We start from the raw sequence: 15,401 nt of genomic DNA, 5'->3' as shown, positions 1-15,401 counted from the left end.
CGCCCTGACACCTACAACTCTTGACATTTCGTTCACGTTATATAAGTTATATGACATATAAAGCGAGAAGAAGGTGGTTCGAGGTCACGTTCCTAGAACTGTAAGACCCAAGCAAGCGCCGAAATGCGGACTCAGACAGCAGACAAATGAGACTCATTATGCTTAAATGTGGATTGGAGGATTCGGGCAAAGGAAAGCGTTCTAATACGCGGATATCGAGCAGCATGATAATCACCAAGGACGGGGGGAAGGGGATCTGTGCAGAGATTCCTCGTGGGGAGATTTTCGTAGAGAGAGATTCTCCAAGGAGAAACCTCTCCATGGAGAGATTATCTTCAAGGAGAGTGGAGCTTGGGGGAGAATTGCGGCCAGCTTTAACCTGCAAAGCTCCATCGACTCGTTCACATCTCTATGTCACTCATTCAGTTGGTTTGCTTTCAGGAGTTTGCTCATTCATTTGTGCAACCTCACCTTTGAGTCCTACAAGTGTAGATTGGTCTACCTCTTATTCTCTTTGTACAAGCACTTCGTAGCTTTCGAGCATTTGTAATATGGTGTTGAGGCCCTGGTGCGGGGCAGACCAGCTACCTGAGCATTCGGCCCCGCTCTACCGTGCCGTGCCGTAGTCGCTATTTTTCTAGTACATAATGCAAACGACATCACCGCATAAACACTGTCTACCTCTACGTATTCGCCTCTCGATATTCTTCCACCCTAATGGCGGTCCCTATTCAACTTCTACAACCCCTTTCGAGCGCCGGCCCGCGCATCCGCCCTGTGAACCCAGCCATGGTAGTGGCCACAGTTGTCGAGGGACCTATTGGCCGCTTGACAAGAACTCTTCGAAAGCTGCGCGCTTCAACAGATCCGTCCACCTTGAATCTTCCTCTGGAGATTATCCTCATGATCGCAACTTATCTTGACAAATGCTCCGTGGTATCTCTTTCATTGACATGCCAGGGTCTCCGCGGTCTTTGGAACTCTGGCAGTATGACCTTGGAAAAGGTAGAAAGGGAAAATCTGCTACTCATGCTCGAGAAGGATATTCCGTTCCTACAATATTGCCATTATTGTGTAAAGTTGCATCGCTGGCATGGAGCTTGGAGCAGGGCTGTCTCTCCGTGGTACGAAGAACGTCTACCATGCAAGAAAAAACTCGACAAGCACCTCTTCCTCCCCATTACCTGCCACATTCCCTACTACGTTGCGCGCTTAGTCATGAATCGGCATCTGTATGGAACCAAACACGGCCTGCCTCTTGAGGCACTAAAAGATCGACAATCTTGCACGTACAAGAACGACGTCGCGTGGTCGGTTACACAGCACGCACGCATCTCCAACGACCAACTCATGGTACGCTCGGTCATATCAATGGCCCATCCGCGCGGCGATTCAGCAGCGCTCAGAGCCCACATCGATGAATATGGACCCCCGGTCTGCGAACATCTCACTTTTCAGAAAGGATATCCTGATGCCATTCCTATGCAGCTTCCCCAGCTCGCTCTGAAGGGAGGAGACCTACCGAGCGATTTCCAAGCCTGCGGTCCTGAGTTCGGGTCCTGTACCTTTTGTGTGACGGACTACAGTATCGAGGTAAAGTGGCAAGGTGTAAAGAAGGGGTATTGTATCCAGGTGCTCGTTTATCGCGGGCTAGGCGACTGTCGCACTCCGTTCAATTGGCACTGGCGAACCATTACAACGCGTGATTCGGGCGAAGGTATCAGATCGGCGCAATCGCCTGATTATGGCCCTGGACGTGTCAGAGAGAAGTGGAAGGAATTAGGGCCGTCGTGAGGGTTGATGGCGCATATTGAAGGGCTATGAGATGGTAGGTTACTTTGATTAAGACTTGGAGCATTTCACTTAAAGTATAACAGCAAAGTACTTAATTCAATCTCCAAAACACCGCGAAGACAATCAGCCCCATCTATCTAAACGCCGTTCGAAAGTCTCGCGATGCCTAGCACTACACCAAAAGTCAACGAGACCGGCAAGTGTCCTGCGATTGTGTGGAAGGAGCCATTTGTGATTGACTAGGCGTCTGATCCCATCGGCTCGAGGGGAAGTGCAGTAAATAAAGCAGTGTTCTAGTGTTGCTAGTACACTACAGAACGGTACGCAGCGTTTCCTTTGCATATCGTCGTAGGTGGATGGCAACAGCTCTCACGGAAGAATGAGACGGCGTCGAAGGCTGAAGGTGAGGAAAGCTGGTCAAGCACTTGCACAGTTTGTGGCTTGCGAACATTGATCAGGCAGAAAACAAAATTGATTTGGTGACACTATATACATCATGCTCATCTTGGCTTCACCTCTGACGAGGCTACTGAACCCCAGCACCACGGTAAGGTGTGAGCAAATCGCTGGGGAGGGTGAACCCCCCGAAGGAAGAATATCCCTACTACCTGGACGTAGTGTCATCAATCCAATTCGTGGAATGGATTGGGAGTTGCCTGCATCCGTTCCCTTGCCAGGACTTCGGCTTGGGCCTCCAAGTAAACCTGAAGGGAGAACGGCCGGAGCCGCCTCTGGATCTTCGGGTCGCCCTGCATCTTCCGGAGTTCGGCCAAGATCTCGACAAGCACAGGCGTTGCTGGCTCCTGTGAGTGCGTCGTAGATCTATCAACAGCTTCGCGAGTCTCACGAGCTATCACGGCCAGCGCCTGAAAGTCGGTCCTCAACCCCCGAAGTGTCCGCAACATTTCGTGCAACGTCTGCCCACGAGCAGTCGAATCAGTCATCAATGCTGCGACGTCCCTCCGTACTCCCCGGAGGCCTGCTGCTAGGACGGCGCGGATCGATTGCAGCAGAGGGTGAAGTGAATCGCGCTTGACAAACGCGGAGAAAAAAGCGAGGCAGAAAGAGAAAATGGTGAAAACGGCGCCGATCATCGTCCAGGATGACGGAAACCAGAAGGTGAAGGACTCAGACATGCTGGTCAAATAGAAAAGACAAATTTGGCAAAGGGAGCAAGCAGAAAAAAGTGCCAGGTGTCAAGCCTGAAGAAAAGAAGAAGAAAGCGGACGAAGGGCCAGGCGAATCTTTTAAGGTGGTGATGGCATAGGAGTGCACTTGCTCATCCTGCTCTCGATTCACTTGACTGACGGCAGGAGAGCGTGCCTGGGTTGGCAGGAATCTCTATGCTCTTGCATCCAAGGCTCCTTCCCGCACTCCTGGACGGCACATAGTGGTGGATTGACTCCATTTGCATTGCCTACAGCCTCGTTCCGTTCAGCCTGGGGCCCCGTGAGTGAATTGGTCAGGATCTGGCGTACATGGAGGTGGGGATCGCGGTTGCGGTGTTGGTGTTGAGCTTTGAGCTTGGGCTTAGGAGAAGTTGGAGACGGTGGAGAGGTTCAGTTGTAATCTGAAGGAGTTGATGATATATACAATAAGTAGATTTCAATTCGTAGAACAAAGCTGTAAGGAAATACCGAGTATCATTTTCTAGTTTTGACAACGTGTGTGCAGGATGGTTTAGTGAAAGGAATCTTTCGAACTCGTGACTTGTTTGCACTGTGATGTCCTTGGATGTGACGGTTGTGTATATGTTCGAATTTCAAGTATGATATCATACAGTTAGTCACAGTCAGGACATCGCCCGCGACATCACATGTATCAATACAAATCATGTGCTGTTTAGATTTTGAGTGTTAATTCTTGTCATTCATTGTCTGCTCTCCGACTATTCAATCCCCCCTTCCTCAGAAGCCGCGTTCCTCACGTGCCCCTGCAACTATACGAACGGCTTTTTCTTGTACTTACTTACACTTACATTCCTCCTTCCCCCTTCCCCATGTAGTTATGTAGCTAGCTTTTCTTGTCTTTTAGTTTTTTTTCGACGTCGGCATATAGGCAAGGCTACGGGGCATAAAGCTAGGGGCATGCGGCATTGTGATACCACCAGAAATCGGTTTTTTGTCTTTCCTCTCTTTTTGATATTGATTTCTTTGTTTCTTTTTGTGAACGTGGTGAGGTATGCTGTGACTTTCCGCTTTTGGTAATGCTGAGTCACGGGCGTCAGGAGCAGAGAGAAGTTGTAGAAGTGTGAAAACGGGGGAGGAGAGGGGAGGGGAAAGCATGGTGTTTTGAATATCTATTTACTCCAAAGGGCGTCAGTGCCAGACATGATAAGTTCGTTCATCCGCTCATTCATTCATCATACACATACGATTCCTCCATCGTACACAAACCGTTCCTTTAATATCATAAACCCCAGTGACCGACCAACGTCCACACCGTCAGTGACCCTTCAGACTCCACATCACCTCCCCCCTTCCTCTTTCACCAAGCTCTAACCCCGGCAAATCCCCCAACCCTTGCCCCATCTCATCCCAAAACCCGGTACCGCTTCAGCTCTCACAAATTCACCGTCGTCGACGCTACCCGCGTCAGTGTCATCACACAATATACAAGAAATCACAAATCAAAAACCCTCCCAAAGATAAACCCATCACATCGCCTTCCCCTTCCATGCTCAACTAAAGCTCATGTAAAAGCCCGGCGGCAAAGTGAGTTAGCGGTCGGTGAGCGGGCTTCAAGGGAGGGGGAGGGTATAGTGGTGGGATTTGTTGTTGGTTGGGATGGAGTTTGGGATGGTGCTGTTGTGTTTTAGTTAGATTTGGTGGGTGGGAGGAAGCGCTAGGAGTGAGGATACTATGGGTTTTGTGGAAGATGAGGAGAGGTGTATATTAGAAGTCACTTATGAGATGGCAATCTTTGCGAATGAAAGGGTCTCGGAGGAATGATATATTCAGGGGGCAGAGCCAAAGCTTGACAACAGACAGACTCCTAGCGGAGTCAAATGTAATAATAGTGGACATAACAGATACAATTCTAGCTCTTAAAAAATGACATGTTCGATCGATATGGCGGCACCCCGCTACTGTGAAAGTCGTCTCAAAACAGTGGGTTCACTCTGAGCATTTGAGTCTCTGAAACAACGTGCCTCGGATGAATTACTGATGATGATCAACGTGGAGGAAGCACACAAGGCGTACGAGGCAAAGCACCCTATACCGTAGACAATTTATGTTGTGTACCAGAACGATATCGACGCGACTCGACTCGACCTGGCTCTACGCAACGTCCAGTTCTGGATTGTGACGACGCCACAGGTGATGTCGCAGGCATTTGCCGCGTTGTCCTCTGGCGTCGTCGAGACGTTGCGTCTGCCGGTGGGGAGTCATGATGCATCATTTAGTTACCGTTGCTGAGGCTTGTGCTCATGGCTTCTTTGTAGAGTGCTTTGCCTCGTACGCCTTGTGTGCTTCCTCCACGTTGATCTTATCACCGTCCATGAGACGCTCGTAATCCTTAACGACGTCTCTGCAGAATTGCTCCCAGCTATCTAAAAGCAGCTCAGCGCCCTCCTTTCGCTCTTGCTCGGAGAGACAGCTATATTCCAGACTCCACAGAGCTAGTTGCTTCCAGCTATGGATGGTTATTGTTGGTGCGCCGACCATGATTTGATAGAATTCGTGAGACATTGAGTTACTGTCGCCCTGTGTTAGTGATGGACAAATAACTTCTAAAGTTTAGCTTACCTGAAAAGTGATGGGTTATCGCTATTGACCGTGCACGGTATTCCGGCAGCGAGCAGCTCTGGGTAGGGGTGCTCCTTTACGTTTCTACAGAGATGCAGAAGCTCATTCGAGATCGGGCAAAGCTCCACACATATGCCCTTCTGTTCATCCGTCCTCCTGAACTTCTCCACCAAGTGCGGATGCTTCATTAAGGAGAAGCCATGGCCAATACGCTTTGACTGTAAGAGTACAGCGTCATATAGATTTGAGTTTGCTGGATCTTTGGAGCCGCCCGTATCCAACAGAGTCTCGCCTGCATGGAACAGAAAGGGAATGTCTAATCCCTTGTCCTTGCAGGTTTGCTTGAATGCCACTAATTCGTCGTAATAAAAGCCGATATTATTGGGTCGGTCTTCAGCACCAACGAGATCAAAGCCTGTCGCCTTCGTAAGCAAAATTCTGAAGTCATACATGGACAGACTTACCGCAGATAAGATCAGGGAACTGAAGTTTTAGGTCGATGCAATCTTTCATCTCGGATATCATCTTCGGTTTGGGGATCGATCTGGGTGTGCAATACACGATTTTTAGGCCAAACGGAAACAAATGGCCCTTTTTAGCATCCACAAGTTCGGCTTTCTTTGCGTTGACGCCATCTATGATCATTTGCATCTGTTCTGCATTGTTGAGTTTGCCGCGACCATCGTTGGTAGGAATGGACTTGTCCATCAGCATGGGTCGAAGCTCGGCGTACATGACTTTCTCCTCAATCATGCGGTCGATCAATTCGCTAATGTACCATCTGTAGACTTGCTCGTAGTTTAAGAGCCCTTTGAAACACCTCGTAGCTTGATTGAATCGTGCCCAGACACTATGATTGGGTTAGCTTTGTGCGTGTCAGCTTCAGGTCAACATAGTCGTTAACATACCCGTTGACCGTCTGGGATGGTCTATAAGCTTCATCCTCACTCAGCACCATCTTTGATTTCAGCCAATTTTCTGCAGGATCGAGCTTTACGAAGCCTTGCTGCGAGCTATTCGGCTTGTGCCCTTCTGACAACAAGTCCTCCTCTTTCTGCTTGTAGATGCCCTTGAACCTTTTGGGAAACTCTTTGCGGAAATCCGACCACCTCATCCAGATCTGGGGAGCGATTTCGGGGTCCCTCCAATTCCCATCCTTCCCTTTGTAATCTTCAGAAAATATATTAGCATTGGCCGTATCCTCCGGCATGACATTGAAAACCATCTCGGTCACATCGAGGTCCTCCTCCGTCAAAAGGGGCCGAATGCTTCTGATAAACATGTTTGGCATCTTTTGCGCTTCCTCTAGTAGCCGTGCTGGATGTAGTTCGGCGTTGAAGTGGAGATGTAAAAGAGCGCCCTTTGGCACCTTGGTTGAAATATCATAGAGTATGCTTCGCGACTCGATCCTAGTCCTATTTGTCAAGAACTGTCCTCCCATGTCCAGCGTGTCGGGACCAGGGATCGCCTCTGAGGCCTGGTTGCCGAATGTTACGTCCCGTTCATATTCTCGAATCGCAAGTAGTATCTGACCAGCTCTTATTTCATCTTTCGATGCAGAGCTCCGTGCCTTGAAATCCCATGCGAGGAAGCCCTCGTCCTGGAGCAATTGCTTGCGCGCTTGCGCATACGGAGAATGATCTTCTTTCAAACACAAATCAAAATGATCACGTGGTTCGAGATGTGCAGGTTTGCCGTTTGGCAACGGTTGATTTTCAGCCATTTTGAAAGGAGTTCTGCTGGATGGAAGCGGACTTTTAGAAGTCCTCCTTCTCTTCTTAGGGCTTGTGTCAGCCAAAGTCATGACGGGCCTATTTGGGGATTCTTCAGAGACGTGCTTGTCACGTACAGATCTGTGACAGGTCAGCGCCATGATTCTGATCTCTTAGAAGTCAGGAAAAGGAGGCATACAGGTTGGTTAAAGTAAGGCCACACCTCGCCAGCCAGCTTTGGCGAGCCCTACTCGATTCAGTCGGAGACTCGATCTTGGCGTCAATGGGCATGCCGGTGGAAGAAAAGCGTTAGGCAGCTTCTAACTCCAGCGCTTCATGCCGGTGAAGTTGTTGTTTTGCTTTTTTTTTTGTTGACTAGTTGCAGGACGTGAACAGGTCCACGCGTCGTTTATACTGTGTAACAATGATTGGAAACTTGTAAGAAAGAATATTCGAAACTGTGGCCTGCACCGGTGAATATGGTGGGCTGTGCTAGAATTGCCTCGGATTGCAGTTATTGTTTGTGCCGCCTTGATCTGAAGCGTGTTGCACACTATGAAGCGGTAATGATTCAGGATCGAATCTGCCAACAACCGCTTGGAGGATGAATGTCGATAATTGCCAGGTCAAATTTTGGCCTAGGGAACAATGGCAATGTTAGTATTGATCTTCGAAAGGAGATGGCGGATAGTTTGAGGTTGCTGCGCCTCTGAAGTGGTGATAAGGCTGAATCATCCTTGAAGCCTGGTGATGCCTGGCGGCAGTCGGCGGCGGGGTGACTATGACGGGGAAGGAACATGGTATCGGAGTGACTCCCCACGAGGACGGCAACTGGGCAGTGTGATGATATCATGGGGAAAGGGCAGTGATAATATACGAGGATACAAGTTGTAGTAGTATTATTGTGACTCTGAGATATGCTTTTGGGGGGTTAGGCAGATCAACACGACATCGTGTGCCAATGCCAGCCTGAAGCGACGGGGAGAAGTGATGTGACGAGGAGTTGCACTATACATACATTGGAGCGCGCTTCGGCACACAGCTTCCACAACCACGGACGAGTCGAATGTTTTCGACAAGAAGCGAATTACTTTATTCAACTATCGTTTCAAAGCCGAGACAGAAAGCGGAAGTGGGAGTGGATGCTGGTGGGTATTGGGTGTAGTGAAGATGTTGTAACTAGTATCACGGAAAGGCTGGAGCGCGCGCGAAGCTCGAGCCAAGCGGCGGCGGGAACCAGGCAAATGATTGATAGGCGGAAGGCGACAGAGGTTATCCAGGAACCGGAACGGAGTAGAATGTGAAGAGGAACAGAGGCAATGTGTTTCAAAGGAAGGCTATGCGCAGCGATGCGATGCGACAAGCGCCGGTGTGAAAGTAAGAAGGATGAGGCAGACTTGGAGAGAGGAAGAAGAGCGCACAAGAGTACGGAGCACGGAAGTGGTAGCGTGGCAATAGTGAGTAGTGAGTAGTAGTAGTAGTAGTAGTAGTAGTAATAGTGGACAATGGCGGGGATAGTGTAGTAGAGCTGGAACTGTGATGTGTCGTGTGTTGGTTGTTGTGTTGTAAGAGAGATGGGATATCGTGGCTGTCTTCACTATGAGGCTATGCAATCATCCCAAGGTAACAAGGTAATACGGAGTTAACCCCCCCCAATGACTGTACTGTGTATACCAGGTAGGTACCTAACTACCCAATAGCAACCCTACCTGATCGACTTACTCTGGTTACCTACAGATACACAGTACTCCACCTACTCTACCCTGACCTCAACCGTACAAGTCCATGATTGTCATAGGTTCATTGCATTTTACTTGCAAGTTGTAGCTGAAGAGTTCGGCACAACCTGATGACTGCGCCTCCATGCCCTGTCAATCATCAGCAGCCACCCTCCTCCACCGTCCAACCCGGGTACCTCGATAGGTGGTGCAATAATGCAATTGATGTCGCTCAAAGGCAGTAGATTTCTGATCGTACAGAGTACTCCGTACAGAGCAATAAGTGGCTATCATTTCTGAACTGTAACTACTTCGAGTACTTTATAGTAATGGGTGTATTATGGGTGTAATGTCGAGCCCCGTACTGTGTAATTGTAACAAGGCTCTGGCCTAGCAACTCCCGCTTCAGCCCCTTTCGTTTCGTTTCGTTTCGTTTCCCCACCCCCAAGAGTGATCAATCCATGTCCGTCTTTCCTCTTTTCTTCTTTTCTTTTCTAGTCGTCTTTGAAGAAGTTACACTGCATTTGCCTATCTTTCTCTTGCCTGAATTTCCAGGCACTAGATCCATCAAATCAATCAACGTCCATCATCCCCCACCCCTCTCTGCATCGATCCGACATCGTACACTGTCACTTCGTCCGGTGTACGGAGTACTCTTTCCAAAGTCATACAGGTCATACCAGGCAAGCGCCGAGACCCAGACACAGATTCATGCAGACATTGATGCAGATGCACTTCGGCACTCGAAACGGTCCCTCGTTCCATCAATCCACCAGTTCCTCTTTCTAATAGATTCTACTCGTTGCATCTCTTGGAAGACTTGGTCCCTCCCTCCTGGTCCCTCCCGGCCCCCAACCCAAAACCAAAGCTATCGCCACTGTGAGGACGACTGACCATCAGACTTCTTCATCTCTTCAGCCTTGCGAACTTTTTGAGTTATTTTCTTGTCCAGTTCCTCGCCAATTATCACCGCGCCTCAATCCCCTCTTTTCAACGACTTTGTACGCGTGTCTGCCATGACTTGGTAAGGCCACAAGGCCGTTGGACGTCTTCTATATATCGACGCTTTGCATTTACGCCTTTTGCACTTAGCGCTCCATTTGGCCTCATGTCTCTGCCTCGTACGGGATACAGCATCGCATTATTGAATTGATCCTTCCGCACACCGATCTTCTGTATATCAGGACTCCCTACAAGGGAGACAAACATTAAACCATCATCACACATCATCTATCCGCACAGCCTTCTGACCAAACTCTGCGCTATACACACTCTCGATCATGCGCTGGCTCCAGACCGAACCAGGCCAACCCGCCATCGAAGCCTTGCAACTTGACATTGTAGGTTTCCTCGCCATCTTGGGAGAAGGTTCCGTCCTTGCAAACGCCCAAGTGTCGACCCTTTCGAGATGGATCTTTCTACCCCGTCTCATACCAGCACCTCAAGCCCTGATGCGGCCTACGAGGCCGACTAAACTCGAACCTGCTTCGGGCAACGTCGCGGGCGTGTATTCGGGAAACTCTCGAGATTCCATCAACCACATTGCGAACATTGTATGGTGAGTGGCAACCAACCATGGGACGAGTTCTGCTCTAGTCCCGACCCCGCGCTCCCGCTCCCACTCCCGTCCCGCTACCGTTGTTGGTTGATATCTCTTGCCAATATAAATATCACATTTATATAAAATGGAAGAATACAACAATGACTTCACCACATCCCCCTTGATCAACCATGCCCGTCATAACGAACCTCACTAACCCCACCCCAGCGACGCCAACAACCTCCCGGAGCACTCCGTCCGCGTCGTCTCCATCAACCGCATCAACAAAGAGAAGAATCTCAAGGCGCGCACCCTCGCACCCCTAACCTTCGTCCTCTTCCTCGGCTTCTTCCTCTCCTGTCTCCTCCTGGGCCTCTCAATCTGGCTTGACGACGGCATGTCCCTCGTCTCGACCTGCCTCCTCTCCTCTCTCTCCACCCTCATCGGCATCGGCAACAAATGGACGCTCCAGCTCCCGAAACGGGGGGACCCCTCGGGAAAAGTCCCCCGCGGCGACGTCGTCGTCCGCTATCCCAAAGGCAACTTCCTCGTCGTTCGGTGCGACGAACAAGTCGCGCGCGAACTCTACTTCGCACCCGAGAACATCACCTACCTCCTCCAGCACGGCCCGGCCTACCGCCTCCTCTCGCTCGTCGGCACCGTGATGCTCATGGGCGGCGTCATCTGCCTCGCGAACGCGCAGATCCAGCTGCAGATCGCGTGGGCCGGGTCGTACATGCTTCTCGGGTCCGCGTACTGGATCGTCGCTGCGCTGCCCGGGAAACTGCATTGGGACTATTCGTGCTACGAGGTCGTGCATGAGGCGCTGTCGGACTCGACGGTGGGGAAGAAGGGGTATCCGAGCGAGAGTAAGACGTTTACGAAGGCGCTTTGGCATGCGATCGCGGTGACGAAGAAGACGGATTGGGTGTTGAGGAGTAATGCGTGTCCGAACACGGAGGCATGGCTGGAGTGGCTGCAGGAGGCGAAGGCGGTGAGTGAGGATGTGAGGGAGGCGGATAAGGAGGCGGTGCCGGGGGTGCAGACGTGGGAGATCCCGAAGGGGTGGGATCCGCAGGAGAATTTGAATAGGATTTTGGCGTTCTATGCGAAGAAGGATCCGAAGAGTATGAATAAGAGTGTGGAGGAGGTTTGAGCGGGTTACGACTTGTTGTTGTTTGATTGGCATTTTTTGGATCATTTACTGGCGACGGGGAAAACCTGGGAGCATTGGGATGTTGGATACCGTCCCGCCATATTAACGACTTCTTTCTATACTAACGAAGACATCTAACGACCACAGCGCGACATACGTAATTGCATATCACATCATAGCGTTTTCATACGTTTGTATCATTAACATCAAAACTAAAAAGAGCCACATATAGTCTGGCGGCGGCCCCCTAGTCTTTGGAGTTGGGCCTGGTATATTTATTACATATTCATTCATACGTTTGAAAACCCGTGTCTTGCCGTAATTGTGTGCTTTTGACCTTGATGGGTGAATTTGCAAAGCCGCGTCGTGAGGCTCGTGGGATTGATGTATCGCCAGTCTGTGGATGCAAATCCATTGATCTTTGATGTCTCGGCCGTGACATCACCCTCGGAGACTCCGACTTCCTTCCCAAGTTGATCGCTCTCTCTCGAAATCCTCCCCTTCCAACCTCACGTCGCAACCCTCCACCTCTGCTCAACCTCCACCTTCCTCCCCACAACCCCCCTCAACCACGCCTCCAAACTCTGCGCCTGGCCCTCACCATCAACGTCCATCCCCTCCCCCAACCCCACGCCCCCATCCCCCTTACAACAAACCTCCTCCGCCATCTCACACGCCTCATCCCACTCCTCGACCCCAAACTCCCCCTCGCTCTCATTTAACAGCAATTTCCCCTCCCCGTCGAACGCAAACACGTGTATCGAGCGCATCGGTCGCCGTCGGAGGAGCTCGTTCGCGGTGGGGGAGACCAGCATTCCTTGGCCGTCGCGCGGAATCGCGACGACGGTGGAGGTAAGGGTTGTGCGGAGGGGGATGGAAGCGGAGAGGAGGGCTAGGAGGGATGTGTGGAGGAGGTGCGGGAGTAGTGTTAAGCTCTACAGTTCATGTTAGTCCAATTCTTCCTTTCTCATTTCCTATCCTCCCTTCGTGGTGGGAAGAAGGAATGTCAATGTAAATCCACATACCGAAGCCGTGGTCGACGAGTCCGCGCCGCCGCTCTCCTCCTCAGGCAGACTCCGCACCTGCAGCGTGACCTGCACGAGCGTCCGCGGGATCTTCTCCACCAGCACGACGCTCCGCAGCGTGTCGTGCACCAGCGTCTCGAGGTGTCGTTCGCGCGGGGTGCCCACGCCGCCGGCGGGCCGGATGTTTACTTCGAGGGTCGCGGACGAGGGGAGTTCGTCGCGGCGCTGCACTTCTATGGGGCCGTTTACAGAGCCGATGATCGTGTGCGAGAGGTGCGTGTAGGTTGCGGAGCCGTCGGCGCGGTGCAGGGTCGTGAGGTCTGCGGTTGGGAGGGGTGCCATCGTGGGCGGGTTGGGAGATTGTTGGCGGGACAATTGGTTGAGAGTGGGTTGGGTGGTATGTTGAGAAGGGTAGGAGGGGTTGTAGATGGTTTGCGCGAGGGTGTGTGGTTGTGTCGTAAATCTTTTCTTGTTTGTAGATCTTCGCGAAAGAATTAAGATCGTAGAGAGGTTGATACCAAAAAGTTTCGCGGGGACGGATCTTCGCTTTGTTCTCCCTGCGGCCATAGCTCTTCTCCTCCGATATCCCAGGGCTGAACTGCGAGTGGATTGGCTGGACCTCGGCGGTGCCTTTGCTGGTCTGGTCCGTCATCTCGACTTCAGCTCTACAAACCTTCAATCTCTACCCGCATAGATACCCAGATACCCAACCCAGCGCATCGTTTATCCACTTTAACGGCATTTCAGACAACCTTTGAAGCAATCAACAGTTTGAATTTCGATATCTCTATCCGCAGCAACGAGCGACAATGGCGAGCTCTTCACGCGTCCCCAGCGCAACCAAGCGCCTCCTCCACGAACTGCAATCCTACCACACGAACCCCAACGAAGCTCTCCGCGAACTCGGTCCCGTAAACGACGACGAGATAACCCACTGGCGAGCCGTCATGACCGGCGTCCCAGGGACCGCCTACGAAGGTACCCATCCCATCCCCTCCATCTCCATCTCCATCTCAAACCAACCCTCACCAAAACAACCCCCCAACTAACACCCTCTCCCCCCATAGGCGGCCAATGGCTCCTCGACATCCAAATCCCCTCGACCTACCCCAACGCCCCGCCCACCATAAAATTCCTCACCCCCATCTGCCACCCGAACGTCGACTTCCGCACCGGCGAGATCTGCCTCGACCTCCTCAAGACCTCCTGGACCCCCGCCTACACCATCTCCGCCACCCTCACCAGCATACACCAATTGCTGACCTCCGCCGAGCCGGACAGCCCGCTGAACGTCGACATCGCGCAGCTGTTTCGTCTGGAGGATTACGTGGCGGCGGAGGCGCTGATTAGGTTTTATACGGTTACTGAGAGGTATGAGTGGAAGAGGGATGGGGGTGAGAGGGGCGCGGGGAGGGTGTAGTATGTTGGGGGGCTTTTATTAGACGGTGGTGGTTGGGGTGGGGGTTTCTGTTTTCTTTTGCATGCTTTTATGAGGATTGGGAAGAGGAAGGGAGGGGAGGGGATAATGAATTGATTTACGTATATACGCGGGAGGGAGTTGGGTATATATACATACTTGTACGCATGCAAATATGAACATTTTCTCATGTTGAGACAGCAGTGTGACTTCTTTGCATACCTCTACCGATCCTTCAAGTTCCATCTAGTCTACCCCATGACACATACTTTTACCGCAGGAGCAATGGTATCAAAGAATGTAAGCGCTTACCATAACCTCAAGGCCAGACTTCCAAACACATACTCTCACCAGCTTTAAAAAGAAGAGGGATGCCACGAAAGAAAGTACTCCGGAAATGATAGGGAAATGATAGGGAAACTGAAATTATATATGGGATTGTCTTGATTGGGTAAGGTTCAGTACTGAACAGTTTGTGCAAGAGCAAGCGTTCGACGATGTCGGTTGATAGAGAAGAGGACGGAGGGACATGTACATACGTAGTAGTAATTTTCGTAATAGTAGAGATGTCAAGTGACAGAGAGTGTCACAGTCCAGCAACCTACCTTCCACACCAATCTCCAACGTCATTCAGTATATAGGCGAAAGAATGGAAAAGAGAACAATAGTAATGCTCAATACACACGACGGAGGTTCCCATCCGTAAGACATAAACCTATCCAAGGACAGCCACACGAACTAGCAAATTCAAAATCGACCTTGTCACATGCCAACAGAGAAAAACCAAGGATGGAAATCGACGGAAGAGGAGAATGGGAAAAAGGAAACGGGAAGTCACATTCAAACGATTCCAATAAAGCCATCGCATGCACGTTACAACTGTCTCCTTGTGGCGCTAGCGAATACGGAACAGTTCCGGTGCGATACGACATGGTATCGTACTCTGGGGTAAAAGTGAGAGGGAAGGTAAGGTTAAGCGTCTTACGGTGGGTAGGTCCGGTAGGGTGAGGGATGTACCTTGTATGTTCTGTTCTGTTTCTGGTTTGTTGATGGGGGGAGATGAGAGGATGGACCGTGTGGACGGGAGACGGCATGGGGATGGAGGAGTTACTGTATGGGGTATATCGTTACGGCGTCAGAACGGGTTGTGGATGCGGGAAGGGGAGAGGAGGGATACGGTTGCGGTTGATTAGTATAACTACAATAGGGACGTTTTCCTGCATGATCTCCGATCCGATTCTTGGGAGTGTGAAAGGTGAGGAATGATGCTATTCTTGGAGAGAGAGGATT

The 15,401-nt window shown here is 50.9% G+C and overlaps 8 protein-coding genes across 8 annotated transcripts; 3 read left to right on the top strand and 5 right to left on the bottom strand.

The window, feature by feature from the left end:
* Positions 1-654: 654 nt before the first annotated feature.
* BU24DRAFT_278665 (uncharacterized protein) lies at positions 655-1,880 on the top strand. Its single transcript, XM_033522680.1, has 2 exons — positions 655-1,828; positions 1,878-1,880. Exon 1 carries the CDS (start codon positions 718-720, stop codon positions 1,792-1,794), a length of 1,077 nt encoding a protein of 358 aa, XP_033379665.1. The 5' UTR covers positions 655-717; the 3' UTR covers positions 1,795-1,828; positions 1,878-1,880.
* On the bottom strand, positions 1,874-2,277 carry BU24DRAFT_278661 (uncharacterized protein). Its single transcript, XM_033522678.1, has one exon. It carries the CDS (start codon positions 2,134-2,136, stop codon positions 1,918-1,920), a length of 219 nt encoding a protein of 72 aa, XP_033379664.1. The 5' UTR covers positions 2,137-2,277; the 3' UTR covers positions 1,874-1,917.
* Positions 2,278-3,093, bottom strand: BU24DRAFT_278662 (uncharacterized protein). Its single transcript, XM_033522679.1, has one exon. The coding sequence runs from the start codon at positions 2,928-2,930 to the stop codon at positions 2,418-2,420; it is 513 nt and encodes a 170-aa protein (XP_033379663.1). The 5' UTR covers positions 2,931-3,093; the 3' UTR covers positions 2,278-2,417.
* A 2,129-nt stretch (positions 3,094-5,222) lies between these two features.
* BU24DRAFT_486013 (Metallo-dependent hydrolase) lies at positions 5,223-7,714 on the bottom strand (the record flags this gene model as incomplete). Its single annotated transcript, XM_033533402.1, has 5 exons — positions 7,455-7,714; positions 6,452-7,396; positions 6,008-6,393; positions 5,544-5,958; positions 5,223-5,493 (listed from the first exon to the last, which is right to left on the bottom strand). The coding sequence occupies exons 1-5, from the start codon at positions 7,544-7,546 to the stop codon at positions 5,223-5,225; spliced, it is 2,109 nt and encodes a 702-aa protein (XP_033379662.1). The 5' UTR covers positions 7,547-7,714.
* A 2,346-nt stretch (positions 7,715-10,060) lies between these two features.
* BU24DRAFT_278583 (uncharacterized protein) lies at positions 10,061-11,812 on the top strand. Its single transcript, XM_033522677.1, has 2 exons — positions 10,061-10,531; positions 10,742-11,812. Exons 1-2 carry the CDS (start codon positions 10,254-10,256, stop codon positions 11,667-11,669), a joined length of 1,206 nt encoding a protein of 401 aa, XP_033379661.1. The 5' UTR covers positions 10,061-10,253; the 3' UTR covers positions 11,670-11,812.
* A 366-nt stretch (positions 11,813-12,178) lies between these two features.
* BU24DRAFT_397762 (uncharacterized protein) lies at positions 12,179-13,173 on the bottom strand (the record flags this gene model as incomplete). The annotated part of the gene is made up of 2 exons (XM_033525357.1): positions 12,695-13,173; positions 12,179-12,604 (listed from the first exon to the last, which is right to left on the bottom strand). Exons 1-2 carry the CDS (start codon positions 13,034-13,036, stop codon positions 12,179-12,181), a joined length of 768 nt encoding a protein of 255 aa, XP_033379660.1. The 5' UTR covers positions 13,037-13,173.
* Positions 13,174-13,339: 166 nt separating this feature from the next.
* Positions 13,340-14,135, top strand: BU24DRAFT_426405 (ubiquitin-conjugating enzyme E2 4). Its single transcript, XM_033528961.1, has 2 exons — positions 13,340-13,672; positions 13,762-14,135. The coding sequence occupies exons 1-2, from the start codon at positions 13,504-13,506 to the stop codon at positions 14,112-14,114; spliced, it is 522 nt and encodes a 173-aa protein (XP_033379659.1). The 5' UTR covers positions 13,340-13,503; the 3' UTR covers positions 14,115-14,135.
* Positions 14,089-14,332, bottom strand: BU24DRAFT_278552 (uncharacterized protein). Its single transcript, XM_033522676.1, has one exon. It carries the CDS (start codon positions 14,292-14,294, stop codon positions 14,133-14,135), a length of 162 nt encoding a protein of 53 aa, XP_033379658.1. The 5' UTR covers positions 14,295-14,332; the 3' UTR covers positions 14,089-14,132.
* Positions 14,333-15,401: the final 1,069 nt, after the last annotated feature.

The sequence above is a fragment of the Aaosphaeria arxii genome (genome assembly GCF_010015735.1).
Source record: "Aaosphaeria arxii CBS 175.79 unplaced genomic scaffold BU24scaffold_9, whole genome shotgun sequence".
Classification (NCBI taxonomy): domain Eukaryota; kingdom Fungi; phylum Ascomycota; class Dothideomycetes; order Pleosporales; genus Aaosphaeria; species Aaosphaeria arxii.
Note: the sequence above shows the minus strand (reverse complement) of the source record. Positions and strands in the feature narration are given on the sequence as shown.

Coding starts and splice junctions, on each gene's coding strand:
- BU24DRAFT_278552 (XM_033522676.1), bottom strand. CDS start 14,294: ATGTTCATATTTGCATGCGTACAAGTATGTATATATACCCAACTCCCT.
- BU24DRAFT_278665 (XM_033522680.1), top strand. CDS start 718: ATGGCGGTCCCTATTCAACTTCTACAACCCCTTTCGAGCGCCGGCCCG.
- BU24DRAFT_278662 (XM_033522679.1), bottom strand. CDS start 2,930: ATGTCTGAGTCCTTCACCTTCTGGTTTCCGTCATCCTGGACGATGATC.
- BU24DRAFT_278661 (XM_033522678.1), bottom strand. CDS start 2,136: ATGCAAAGGAAACGCTGCGTACCGTTCTGTAGTGTACTAGCAACACTA.
- BU24DRAFT_278583 (XM_033522677.1), top strand. CDS start 10,254: ATGCGCTGGCTCCAGACCGAACCAGGCCAACCCGCCATCGAAGCCTTG. Junction 10,532..10,741: donor CACATTGCGAACATTGTATG/GTGAGTGGCAAC, acceptor ACCCCACCCCAG/CGACGCCAACAACCTCCCGG.
- BU24DRAFT_426405 (XM_033528961.1), top strand. CDS start 13,504: ATGGCGAGCTCTTCACGCGTCCCCAGCGCAACCAAGCGCCTCCTCCAC. Junction 13,673..13,761: donor CCCAGGGACCGCCTACGAAG/GTACCCATCCCA, acceptor CTCCCCCCATAG/GCGGCCAATGGCTCCTCGAC.